This window comes from Xiphophorus couchianus, chromosome 7 (assembly GCF_001444195.1).
Source record: "Xiphophorus couchianus chromosome 7, X_couchianus-1.0, whole genome shotgun sequence".
Taxonomy (NCBI): Eukaryota; Metazoa; Chordata; class Actinopteri; order Cyprinodontiformes; family Poeciliidae; genus Xiphophorus; species Xiphophorus couchianus.
In genome coordinates this window covers 36,258,778-36,272,374 of record NC_040234.1, presented here as the reverse complement: position 1 = coordinate 36,272,374, position 13,597 = coordinate 36,258,778, and the positions used below count along the sequence as shown (strand labels likewise).

Below are 13,597 nucleotides of genomic sequence, written 5' to 3'. Positions count from 1 at the left end.
GCAATATGGAGGCAGTGCGCCGCGCTCATTAAGCAGATTATTACTGTAAAAATCTGTTTACTATGAACACAAACATAAACATTCAGTTCATATGTTTATCATATTTCCCATTAGCATTTCAAGATGACTGCCATTTTTTTAAGATGGCCGCCCTTTTTCACCCTTTTAAACCAATTACCACCATAAAATGTCACATGATAACAAATGTGTGAAAGTAAAACAAACCAGAGGGAATAATTATCCAAACATCGTTTACTCCGAACTATAAACATCATAAAGACTTTATTTATCTCTGCAATCCAAATCATAAATTCAGCTTAATGTTGTGGGGAACACACAACATTAAGCTAGGAATGCTCATGGAAAGTTGAGTGGAAGGAAAAAGTGTTACCTGCATCACAGCAGCTGAAGAATCCTTCCAGCAGGAAGTGAAGTTGGTTTCCTCCTCAGAAGCTTTTATTGTTTATCAGAGCTTATCTGAATGTTTTGATCTGATCCGGCGGTTTGAATCTCCCGATTTGGTTCTGGAAACTCGGAGCGGAACCGGGTCGGCCTGACAGAGATGTTTCTGTTCTCAGCCGTTTCCCTCAGAGGAGATAAAAACCCATGTTTTCTGTTGGCTGAGTCGTTATTTTTAGTGTCTGACATGAGAAGCTGACGCTCAGCTGACTCGGCTTACGGCCGCGGCGTGACTCCAGAGAACCGGACCGGACCGGACTGGCCCGTTAAAGGAGCAGCCACACATTTTAGGGGCTTTGCTTATGATTTCTGCTCTGCTGCAGTAAAAATCACATTTTTCCCAATTTTCAGATTTAAAATCGGCTTCAGAACCAGATATAGAGTAAACTTGTTTTAACCAGAAACTAAAATCAGTTTTAAAGTGAAAATCAGTCGACTCGGGGGTTTGGATGAATATGACTGACTGGGACCGGACCGGACCGGACCGGTCTGCCAGCAGGTGCAAACAGAAGATGGCGCCCTCGGATCTGAACCGTTTCCACATCATCCTTTGTTATAATGAAGCAAATCAGTGGAGAATCTATTTAAAATAAATAAAATTATGTCTTTATTATAACTTTATTCTGCAGAGAATCTGAATTTCTAGTCTTAGTGATAATGAATCAAGTCAAAATGATCAAAGTCAATTTTAGTCTGCTTAATGTTTTGTTAAATTATGTTTTGAATAATTCTTTAAAAAATGTTTTATTTAAGAAAGCGCCAGGCTAACCGAACAAAGGTGATTTAAGTTGAAAGATTTTATGCAGAAACCCATTTTTGTTTAAATGTAAACTGATGGAACTTTATAAATTGCTTAAATCAAATGTTTTTTGTTTAAATTGTCTTTTCCCTTGTCAGTCGAATAATTTAAACAGAATCTTGAGAATCAGAATCTTCTGTGCACAGAAAAATCATTTCTGAATCAAATCGATAAACACTGAAAGATTTACGTCTTTAATCAGTGATGTTTCTGTTGAGGACAGGAAGTAACTGTGGCGCTAATGCAACATTTTAGCGCTAACGCAACATTGTAGAGCAAACGCAACATTGTAGAGCGAACGCAGCATTTTAGCGCTAACGCAACATTTTAGCGCTAACGCAACATTTTAGAGCGAACGCAGCATTTTAGCGCTAACGCAACATTTTAGAGCGAACGCAGCATTTTAGCGCTAACGCAACATTTTAGAGCAAACGCAGCATTTTAGAGCGAACGCAACATTTTAGAGCGAACGCAGCATTTTAGCGCTAACGCAACATTTTAGAGCGAACGCAACATTTTAGAGCGCACGCAGCATTTTAGCGCTAACGCAACATTTTAGAGCAAACGCAGCATTTTAGAGCGAACGCAACATTTTAGAGCGAACGCAGCATTTTAGCGCTAACGCAACATTTTAGAGCGAACGCAACATTTTAGAGCGCACGCAGCATTTTAGCGCTAACGCAACATTTTAGCGCTAATGCAACATTTTAGCGCTAACGCAGCATTTTAGAGCAAACGCAGCATTTTAGCGCTAACGCAACATTTTAGAGTGAACGCAGCATTTTAGCGCTAACGCAACATTTTAGAGCGAACGCAGCATTTTATCGCTAACGCAACATTTTAGAGTGAACGCAGCATTTTAGCGCTAACGCAACTTTTTAGCGCTAGCGCAACATTTCAGCGTTAACGCAACATTTTAGAGCGAACGCAGCATTTTATCGCTAACGCAACATTTTAGAGTGAACGCAGCATTTTAGCGCTAACGCAACTTTTTAGCGCCAGCACAACATTTTAGCGTTAACGCAACATTTTAGCATTAACGCAACATTTTAGCGCTAACGCAACATTTTAGCGCTAACGCAACATTTTAGAGTGAACGCAGCATTTTAGAGCGAACGCAGCATTTTAGCACTAATGCAACATTTTAGCACTAACGCAGCATTTTAGCGCTAACGCAGCATTTTAGAGCTAACGCAACATTTTAGCGCTAACACAGCATTTTAGAGCGAACGCAGCATTTTAGCACTAATGCAACATTTTAGCACTAACGCAACATTTTAGCGCTAATGGAACATTCTAACACTAACGCAGCATTTTAGCGCTAATGCAGCATTTTAGCGCTAATGCAACATTATAGCGCTAATGCAACATTCTAGCGCTAACGCAGCATTTTAGCGCTAACGCAGCATTTTAGAGCTAACGCAACATTTTAGCGCTAACGCAGCATTTTAGAGCTAACGCAACATTTTAGCGCTAATGCAACATTTTAGCGCTAATGCAATGTTTTATTCTCATTTGGTGTCATTCTATAAAATGAGGTGTTTCCAGCTTTGATCTCTTCATCGTTTGAACCCGATGAAAGTTGGTTCTGAAACAAGTCATTTAATACGGCGTTCAATTGGCCGTTACTAAGGAGCTAAAGCTAGCATGAACAGGTTGCTATGAGCCGATAGCATCCTATAAACATCCCCCAACATCACTAATAATCAATATCATCCCTTCACAGACCAGCTTCATTTCACTGAGAGTCAAGCCTCCAGTTTTTAGTTTTTCTGATTTGAACCGTTTTCATCGACTGACTGAAACCTAAACGTTCAGATGTTTAAACTAGAATATTCTGAACGATTCGACTCTGAAGACGTGAACTAAAGCTTCCTGGGTTTTCCTCCAAATGTGGACCAAACAAAGTTTTTCTGCTGTCGGCTCCAACGTGCTCACGCTTCCTCCTGCCATCTGGCTGCAATTACACAAAGAGGAAACGCACGTTGAAGCACCCGGCTGGTCCTGCTGCATAAACACACAACAGGCTGTGTGTGTGTGTGTGTGTGTGTGTGTGTGTGTGTGTGTGAGATGCCTGTGGCTGCGCGCCGCAGGCTGCATTTAGCGCCGCTAACAGCAGCAGCTGCGTCCTGCAGGCACGGCGGCTCTTTCCAGGACTGAAGGGACGAAGGCCGGCGGTTTCATCTGGGCGTTCGGCGGGTATTCTCGGCCGTTGGGTCAGACTATAATTTACCCCCTGACTTCTGTCTGTTTATGCTGCGGCTCCCTGCAGAGGCAGGTCATGCTGCGGGCCGACGCGGGACGGCTGCTCTGCTGCCTGCGACAAACCAAACATGTTCAAAACTTCCAGAAAATGTACGGATAATCAAGTGGCTGCTGCCGACTCTTCAGATGATTTGGCTGGACATGTTGGTGAAATGAAAAGAGCAGCAACTAAAATGGCAGTTGCTGCAACTTCCTGTTTGCGTCCTGGTTGCTGTGGTAACCGTATGACGGTTCCACTACTCCCAATGTTGGAACAAAACAAACATTTCTTCATCTGGAGATAATGATGTTGCTCATCCAATCACAGCCTCTGTCACAGGCTCCGCCCAGATCTAACACCTAGATCTACTGATGCGTGAAATGTATGGAGCTACATTGAGGACAATGTTTCTTTAAAAAAGAAATGTTGAAAAAAATCATATGAAACTGAAATAAAACTTGAACTTGAAAATGTTTTACATTTTTTCAGTTTCACATTTATTTGACTTCCAATTTTTTTCCCCACTTTTTTGAGTTTCAAATGGTTTTTTGCCCAAAAACATTCTTCAGTTCCAACATTTCCTCTTCAGTTTGAAAACTATTGCAAATCTTTTTTCAGTTTTACTTTTTTTCAGTTTAAATGTTTTTTTATTTAAATTTTTACATTTTTGTTCAGTTTCAGATCTTTTTTCTGGCTTCAGAATAGTTTTGAAACAGTTTTTTTCCCCCAGTTTTATTAATTTTTTAAAACAAACTTCTTGGCCATAATGTAGCTCCATAGTTGGTTAAGGTTAGCAGCTGCTGGCTTTAGCTTCACATCTGATCCGATATTGACATCATGCCATGGTCAGATACAGATATTGGATCGATCTGGTTCTGGTTCTGGAAGGCCCAGTTCAGCCCAAAGGTGGAAGCTGATTCTGATGGATAATCTAAACCCTGATGACCCGTTTTAGTCCAAAAACCCAAAAGTTGGTCAGAATTCAGGCAGCAAGACGATCAGGAAGCTTTTACTCTCTCTCTCACATCTCTCTCTCTCGTCCCTCTCTCTCTCACATCTCTCTCTCTCGTCCCTCTCTCTCTCTCTCATCTCTCTCTCTCTCATCTCTCTCTCTCACATCTCTCTCTCTCTCTCATCTCTCTCTCTCTCATCTCTCTCTCTCACATCTCTCTCTCTCTCTCTCACATCTCTCTCTCTCGTCCCTCTCTCTCTCTCATCTCTCTCTCTCTCTCTCTCATCTCTCTCTCTCACATCTCTCTCTCTCGTCCCTCTCTCTCTCTCATCTCTCTCTCTCTCTCTCTCTCTCTCATCTCTCTCTCTCACATCTCTCTCTCTCACATCTCTCTCTCTCTCTCTCTCTCATCTCTCTCTCTCACATCTCTCTCTCTCTCTCTCTCTCTCTCTCTCTCTCTCTCTCGTCCCTCTCTCTCTGTCCGTTGCTGTATAAGGCAGTGGATTTTCTGCTCTTGGCTGATTTGGTTGGTTTTGTCTCTGTGTAAATATTTGTCCAGTTGGGAGATTAATGAGTCACTGAGCGACATCATGGCCGCCGGCGGCTCTTAAATATGAGCTAATGAAAGATCGCTGTAGTTTTACTGGTCGCTGTAGTTTTACTGGTCGCTGTAGTTGTACTGGTCGCTGTACTTTTACTGGTCGCTGTAGTTTTACTGGTCGCTGTAGTTTTACTGGTCGCTGTAGTTTTACTGGTCGCTGTAGGTTTACTGGTCGCTGTAGTTTTACTGGTCGCTGTAGGTTTACTGGTCGCTGTAGTTTTACTGGTCGCTGTACTTTTACTGGTCGCTGTAGTTTTACTGGTCGCTGTAGTTGTACTGGTCGCTGTAGTTTTACTGGTCGCTGTAGTTTTACTGGTCGCTGTAGGTTTACTGGTCGCTGTAGGTTTACTGGTCGCTGTAGGTTTACTGGTCGCTGTAGTTTTACTGGTCGCTGTAGTTGTACTGGTCGCTGTAGTTGTACTGGTCGCTGTAGTTTTACTGGTCGCTGTACTTTTACTGGTCGCTGTAGTTTTACTGGTCGCTGTAGTTTTACTGGTCGCTGTAGTTTTCCTGGTCGCTGTAGTTTTCCTGGTCGCTGTGGGTTTACTGGTTGCTGTGGGTTTACTGGTTGCTGTGGGTTTACTGGTTGCTGTAGTTTTGTAGTTTTTGTGTGTTGATAATTTTCCGTGTTTTGCTTCTCCACAGGCTCCGAGCAGCAGCCTCGCTCTCAAGCATGTAGACACCATGGTGAGTCCAGACGCGCCGTCACTGACTCTGTGTTCATGCTGTCATCCAATCTTTACTTGGATTAGACCGTCCAGGAAACAAATGTAGGAATCCTGGAGCTGAGATCTTTCCCAGCTTCAATTTTTTAAATGATTTGTATTAATTTTTATTATTTTATATTTATATTATTATTTTATGACTTTTTAATCTATTAAATATGAAGTTCTATATTATTTATCATTTACTTTATGATTATTTAATATTTAATTTTTATGGATTTTTTTTCCCTGAAACTATCATAAGTATCATTTATTATTATCTATTTATTACTGTTATTTGTTTTCACTAATAGAATTGTTATTTCTTATAACTATTTTAGTATTAACATTAACATGGTTTATAATTATTATTTTTATATTAGTTATTGTAATTATTTTTCATTATTTTGTCATTTTGTATTGTATTTCTTGCTACTTTTGTTAGTTATTTCAGTTGTTTTTATGTCTTTTTTGGCTCTATTTTTTTTAGTTAAAAATATTTTCGTCTTTATTCATAAGCGTGAAGCAGCGATGTGAAGTTTTAGATGATTGTTATTATCGTTAAAGTCTCTGATCCTCGTTAATCCAGAAATGTGCAGCAGATGAACTTCATCATCCGACATCAAAACCTGGACCAGTAAAATCAGATTATCAGCTGATGAAAAGAATAAATCCTGGATCCTGCTGTGATCTGTAGGAACTCTTCAGTTCTGGGTTTCTCACATCCTGGATCCTCCGACTCTGTTTAGTTTGGACTCGTTTTCCTCTGGCGGTTTCTTTCCAAAGCAGAGTCCCACGGTTTGTCTTTGTTTGTGTGTGTGGTCGCTTTTATCGGCATTTCCGAACTTCGCCCAGACTGGAGCGCCAGCTCAGTTTCTAAACAAGGTTTTCTACTTTTAGCCTTGTTCCAAACTGGGAGCAGAAAACACGACCAGAGGTTCTGCTTGCGATGCTTCCTGCAGGACGGCGGCGGCGAGTTCGGGTCGCTCCGCCGCTGATGTCAGGCGGACGCCGGCTTCGCTTTGCCTCGCAGCAACAAACGCTCGTCTCATGACTCCACTGATCCCCAGATTCATGGAGAGAAAATTATGTTGATGTGAACAAACACGCTTCAGTCCCACATGGGGGGGAAGCTTTGGAGGCGGGGAGGCTGAGCATCAGGGCAGAGCTGGCTGGAGGGGGAGGGAGGCCGGAGCGCGAGGGGCGGAGGAGTTCTGCTTGGCCCGGCTGGCCTAAAATTAGAACTTTCTTCTGCTGGGCTGAGAGGGAAAAGGGAGAGGTCTCCGGAGGAAACTTCAGTGCTGCGCCGGAGATGAACCACGGCGGCTCTCTGCGGCGGCGGCTGTCCTCCCTGAGGGGGGCATGGCGCTGGAGCACAGGTCACCTCTTCAGGAAGGTAGGATGCAGGCGGTCCGCGGCTCGGCTCGGTTCGCTTCGGTTTGAATCTCCTCCATCCTCCGGCTCTGTCTGTGATGTGTATTTTGTTGGGCTGGTTGTGAAGTCGGCCTCCAGATGGTTCTCATCTGGTCCCACCTCCTCCGCCTCTCCAGGATTCATGCGGGGTGTCTGTCCCTCTGCCGGGCCGGGTCGACCTGGAGGCGGATTTAACCGCCACAGCTTCAGGATTTAAGGGAGCGCCGATGGTTTCTGCTGCTGCTTCACGTTTTTACAACCCAGACAGTGAAAGTTTGATTTCCTTTACTTACCCACATGGCTGCACTTTGATTGAAACGTTGTGGCTCATAAAAAGCTCCACTCAGAGGAAAGCAGAGCTGCTCTCCATGCTGGAAGCCTGAGGCTAACGATCGGGTTGCTCTGTGCCTGCCTGGTTCGGCTGCAGCTTCGTGGGAACTGCAGGAGCAAACCCAAACAGTCCGAAGCATCTAAAAATGCCTGTTTTATGCTGTGGCTCGGACTGCAGGAATGTCCTCATTAGAGCGTATCGCCTGGATCTCCAGATTCCCATGAATCCCCCGGGAGTTTTCCTGTAATCATCAGAACAGAGGAATGTTGCTTTCCTGACGTTCCTCTGCAGAAGGTCAGGATCTACTGGCTGCTTCTCATGGGAAACCTTCTGCTCTACGGGCCATTATTTAAGAAGACCTGATCGCTATGGAAACGGTGGATCAGGTTCTGGGTAGAGCGGTGGGGTAGTCATGATGTGGGAACAGCAATTTGTGCAGCTCATTGAACCAGCAGCTGCTTCTGAGTTACAACAATTTTGACAAATAAACGTTGGATGTAAAATCAGTCAAGAGTCTGAGAGGATTTCAGAGTTTTGACACAGAATCATGTTTCTCTCTTTTCGTGGTGAAGCTGGTAGCCAAACTGGGAGTTTTATCTGGTTATCTGAGGAAGCGGACTGGTTAGTCGTCATGGTCTCCATGGTAACCAGCTCCTCATTCGGATCGTTTTTCACTCTGAGATCTTCCTGCTGCTGCAGATGGGTTCAGTTTGCTGGAGGAGCACAGGGGGTTAAACCCCCCACCTCTCAGGGTCATGTGACCCCGCGCCCCCACCAGGAGGAGGGGGGGGTTGGGCCTCCCGGGCCTCCGTCCCTGTCGGGTTCAGTGGAGCCAAACAGAGTCAGGCACCTCCAGATCTAAACCTCCCTGCTGCTGCAGAAACACGTCATGTGAACCAGAAACCACACACACACACACACACGCGCGCGCGCACGCACAGACACAGACACACACACACACACAGGCTCATGGTCTCCGTCATGTTGAGGGTTTTGCTGCAGCAGAGTTTCGCTCTGATCTGCTGACTGAACCATGAAGGAGAACCGTAAAGATCAGAGCAACTTCCTGTAGAAACAGGAAGTTCATCTGTTAGATGGTTCTACTGTTTTAAACTGCAAAACTTTACTGAGTAAGAGAAGAAGAGATCTGAGTTTGAATGAAGATCAGGGTGGATGGATAATTGGTTGGATGATTTTCCAGACTTTTCCAGACTCTGTAGAAACTAAGCTCTACAGAAATCCTGGAAAATCCTTGAATTGAACTGTTTATCCTTCAAGGTTTGAGTTGTGTAAATCCCGTGGTTAACCATGACGGGGTTGTGGGTTCAAATCCCAGCTGTGTTTCCTCCAGTCCCAGTTAGTCGGGTTTCCCTCCCAGTAGATCAGACCGATCTGATCAGAACTCCTGGTTCTGGTGAAGCTCGGATCTCTGACATGTTTTCTACAGATTCTGTGTTTCTCTCCCATCAGGTTTCAGTTCATCACAGTTTAGATCGAAGCGTTTGTCTCAAATTTCTGATGTTTGTTGGTTTTCTGTCATTTTCAGGGTTCAACAAAATCCTCGAAGAGCGTGGAGTCACGGAGACGACCGTCCAGGTCGGCTTGCTCTCCTTCTGCCTCATTTCTGCTTCATTCCATCAACATTTGCAACAGACACAGTTCCACTCATCAGTCTGTAGTGATAATAAGTAGTGATAAAAATGGAGAAATAAAGATCAGGAAGTGATGTTTGATGGAATAAAGTTGACTTTCAGACACTCTGTTTTTCCAAAAACTAGTTGTGACAAATCGAGAAACTTTTTACAAAAAGCAACTAGTGACTCGTTTAGCAACTTTTTAAGAAAAAAAACCTAGAAAAGTTTCTAAGTTTCAATCTTTCAACAAACGTGACTAGCGACAAATCTGGCGACTCTTTTCAAAGCAGCAGATGACCAACCAGAGAGGCGACCCGTTCCCCTCCGCGTCCACATTAGAAATGAATCACATGCAAAATTTGGTAACGCTAACAATCAATGCTAGCAAAGCTGCTACTCCACCTCCTGACCCGCCACCAGGGGGCGTGTGTGACTGGTGTCTGGTTTTATACCAGAATGGGGCTGAGTGTCGCCAGACCGCTGGAACCAAAAGGAAAATCCAACTGCAGTACCAACGTTCAACCCAATGAGGGCAGCACTGAGGCCTTTTCAGGTCAAATATTGCAGAATTCAACATGAAAATGTCACAGAAACATTAAGTTATAACCGTTAGGGACCAATTTAGACACTGAATCCGTAAAAACAGGTTTAGGTTTCGTTACTCTGTTGAGTTCTGGCAGATTAATTCAAACTAAACGATCCGGTTAGTCAGTTCTGGTTCTCTTCTCCTCTGACTCGTGTTAACTGACCCGATCTGACCCCGAGCCGTCCCGTCAGAATCCTTCCCTTCATCACATGATGAACTTGTGTGGCGCTCACATTTCTCTGAATCCCTCTCGCTGTGCGGTCGCACGGCGCGTCAGCGATCAGCTGCAGGAAGTGACTGATGTCGCCGTGGATTCAGCGTTTATGCTGCAGGCTCTGCCGTCTCCATATTAGGATGTTTGAGGTGAAGGAATGTGAGCGAGCGGCAGAGCTGCTAACCTCTGATCTGTGCTGTTTGCCTGCAGGAGCGCGAGTCTCCTCCAGGCGCTGGACGAAGGCTACGAACTGGACCTGATCTACATCACAGAGCGGATCATCTCCGTGTCGTTCCCCAGCAGCGTGGAGGAGCAGAGCTACGCCGCCAACCTGAGGGAGGTGGCCTCCATGCTGCGCTCCAAACACGGACACAGCTACCTGGTACCAGAACTCACTCATGTGCTTCAGCTTCACGTCCTGCTGCCATCATGAACAGTTTCTGTCCAAACAGTTGAAACTTTTTCTGAGACTCAGCTAATGCTAAAGTCCAGCAAACTACACGTCTACGTTTGTGATGGTAGAACAGAAAAGGCTTTTTTCAAGCAGCAGTTAGCCTGTAGGTAGCATCAGATGGTTGTCATGGAGATCCATGCTACTTGTTCATTAATTGTAGCTTTGGAGATGTTTTCACCTTCTGCTAATTACAAAGCTAATTTTTAGCTTAACGCTTTAGCATTTATATTACCAACCAAGAGAGTTACTTAGAGAAATACTTGCAAAAATTAAGATTTCTTAATTGTTTTGAAGGGCCTAGTCACGTTTTCTTTGTGACACACGTGTTAGCATTAGCTTCTGATAAATGCCATGTTCATGTAGCGCTTTAGCATTAGCTTCTGATAAATGCCATGTTCATGTAGCGCTTTAGCATTAGCTTCTGATAAATGCCATGTTCATGTAGCGCTTTAGCATTAGCTTCTGATAAATGCCATGTTCATGTAGCGCTTTAGCATTAGCTTCTGATAAATGCCATGTTCATGTAGCGCTTTAGCATTAGCTTCTGATAAATGCCATGTTCATGTAGCGCTTTAGCATTAGCTTCTGATAAATGCCATGTTCATGTAGCGCTTTAGCATTAGCTTCTGATAAATGCCATGTTCATGTAGCGCTTTAGCATTAGCTTCTGATAAATGCCATGTTCATGTAGCGCTTTAGCATTAGCTTCTGATAAATGCCATGTTCATGTAGCGCTTTAATTTTATCTATATCTTCCACTAAACTAAGCAGCTGCTTTTGATTTTTTTAAGGATTTTAACACAACTAGGATATCAAAAATCTAAACTTAACTAAATGAATTTGTCTCTAATGTGTCAAAACGCCTCTGTTAATATTTTCTTTGTTAATTTTCAGCTCTTCAATCTCAGTGAGAAACGTTATGACATCAGTCAGCTCAATCCGAAGGTGAGTTTCTGCTCTCCACTCGTCTCTCCCACATCCTGATTGCTCTTCATCTAATCTTCCTCTTCCTCCCTCCCAGGTGTTGGACTTCGGCTGGCCTGACCACCACGCTCCGGCTCTGGATAAGATCTGCAGCATCTGTAAGGCCATGGACACGTGGCTGAGCGCGGACAGCCACAACGTGGTGGTGATCCACAACAAGGTGAGGCTGGGAGGGTGCAGTTCCCTCTGCAGACAGCAGGGGGGGCTGTGGGCTGCTCTCTGGGGCTCCAGCTGTGGCTCTGATGCCCGTCCTGGTGGAACAGGGTGGTGTGTTTGTTTGGGTCAGGTTCCACTCGCAGGCTTAGGAAAACTCAATCAGAACGTCATCATGGCTGCTCGGCTTTATTTACTCTTTCGCCCTCAACAGTACCATAAAATCTCAACTTGACCAATATTTCCCTGTTGTTGCTTCACGTTAAACTTTTGTGGTGAGCCGCACTCATCTGGCAGCAATAAAAACGACATCCAAGAGCAATTACCGCGCTGATGCCCCAAAATCTCCCAACGCCTGGATGTTTCCTGTCAGACCCGCTGCGCTCCTCGTTTTCAGGCTTCGCTCCAGCGCGTTCCCACTGGGAAGTTGCCATGACGACTGCAGCTTTTTTTATTATTATTATTTTGCTCGAAAAGTTGGGAAATGTAGCTCAGAGGAACCGGGCCATGTTGGGTTTCAGCAGATCAACAAATCATTTCCACTGGCTCGGTGCGGTTCGAGCAGCTGCAGTTTATAAGGCAGAAACGCTTTGAGTCGCCGCGATCTGCTGCAGACAGAAACGGGAGGAAAGTCTCTCCAACCGATCTGCTGCAGACAGAAACGGGAGGAAAGTCTCTCCAACCGATCTGCTGCAGACAGAAACGGGAGGAAAGTCTCTCCAACCGATCTGCTGCAGACAGAAACGGGAGGAAAGTCTCTCCAACCGATCTGCTGCAGACAGAAACGGGAGGAAAGTTTCTCCAACCGATCTGCTGCAGACAGAAACGGGAGGAAAGTTTCTCCAACCGATCTGCTGCAGACAGAAACGGGAGGAAAGTTTCTCCAACTGGAAACAAGAGAAAGCAGCAGGCTTCACTTCAAACCGCTTCACTGTCATAACATCCGCCCATCGTCTGTTTTCAGGTTTTAGGTTCAGAAACGTCTTGGCTGAAAAAGTTAACAAGTGATTTTAAATTCCAGTTTCTAATGAAATTTAACCCGATCCATTCAGCCCCGTTGGTTCCAGTTAGTTGTTTTTAACTGGTCAACTGGGTCGGTTCTTGTCTGGGAACCTCCTGAGGTTTGCAGATGACGCGGCTGTTATTGGTCATGGAGATGAGTCCGGTCCACCGGTGTGGTCAGACCTGCCCGGAACAGTACCGGGTCCAGACTTGGAGCGGGCTTCTGCAGGTCTGGGGTTCTTCTGGGCGGCACTCTCCTTACTGATGCCTCTCTGGTCTGTTTTCAGGGGAACCGGGGCAGAACCGGCGTGGTGGTGGCAGCCTACATGCACTACAGCAACATATCTGCCAGGTGGGTCCAGAGTCTCCGATCAGGCGCCATGTTGATGGCCGGACCATGTGATGCTTTCAGTTCACACATCTTCCTCAGGAGCAGCAAACTCCAAGTTATCAAAAACAACGAGATACGCTCCATGTAATTATGAGCAGAAAGCAGCAAGTTAGCTAAAACTGTCTCTGCATCATAAGACTCGGATTATGTCAGATGGTCTCTGCTCTTTTTTTCATGGGTTTGTTTTTAGGATCAAATGGTAACAATGAGACGAACACATGATGTTTTCAGATCGGCTCCCTTCACAAGCTTCACTTTCTGCCTTAATCTGATTATCCTGGAAGCTTTTCTGAAGCTGACAGTGAGCAACCTGAGAGCCTTTGTTAGCAGCAAGCTGCCTGAATGTGATGAATCTGATGGATTATGGGTAAATCATATTTACAAATACAAGACGGACACTTTGGAAACAGTAACGGTTGCTATGTTGATTATGAAGGTGATGGTGGTTGCGGTAAGCGGCGTGCTAACCTCGCCTCTGTCTGCTGCAGCGCTGACCAGGCTCTGGACCGCTTCGCCATGAAGCGCTTCTACGAAGACAAAGTTCTTCCTGTGGGCCAGCCGTCTCAGAAAAGGTCAGTGACCCAATGACCTTGTGATCTTGCTTGTTTAGACGTCCAGCATGTAACTAGTTGTTGGATTAGGAACAACGACTATAGATCATCTGTGATCTGTGGT

At 44.8% G+C, this 13,597-nt stretch overlaps 1 protein-coding gene across 11 annotated transcripts in view; it reads left to right on the top strand.

The window, feature by feature from the left end:
- Positions 1-13,597, top strand: part of tns1b (tensin 1b) — a 119,964-nt gene that overhangs the window by 69,096 nt on the left and 37,271 nt on the right. For 10 of the 11 annotated variants that reach the window (XM_028022418.1, XM_028022408.1, XM_028022412.1 and 7 more), the window contains 7 exons: positions 5,702-5,743; positions 9,051-9,100; positions 10,149-10,320; positions 11,287-11,337; positions 11,414-11,536; positions 12,819-12,883; positions 13,411-13,494. In XM_028022418.1, coding sequence (XP_027878219.1) covers positions 5,702-5,743; positions 9,051-9,100; positions 10,149-10,320; positions 11,287-11,337; positions 11,414-11,536; positions 12,819-12,883; positions 13,411-13,494 — 587 coding nt within the window. Of the gene's footprint in view, positions 1-5,701; positions 5,744-7,026; positions 7,157-9,050; positions 9,101-10,148; positions 10,321-11,286; positions 11,338-11,413; positions 11,537-12,818; positions 12,884-13,410; positions 13,495-13,597 lie in introns of those variants that run through there. The other variant, XM_028022414.1, reaches the window with a different exon arrangement.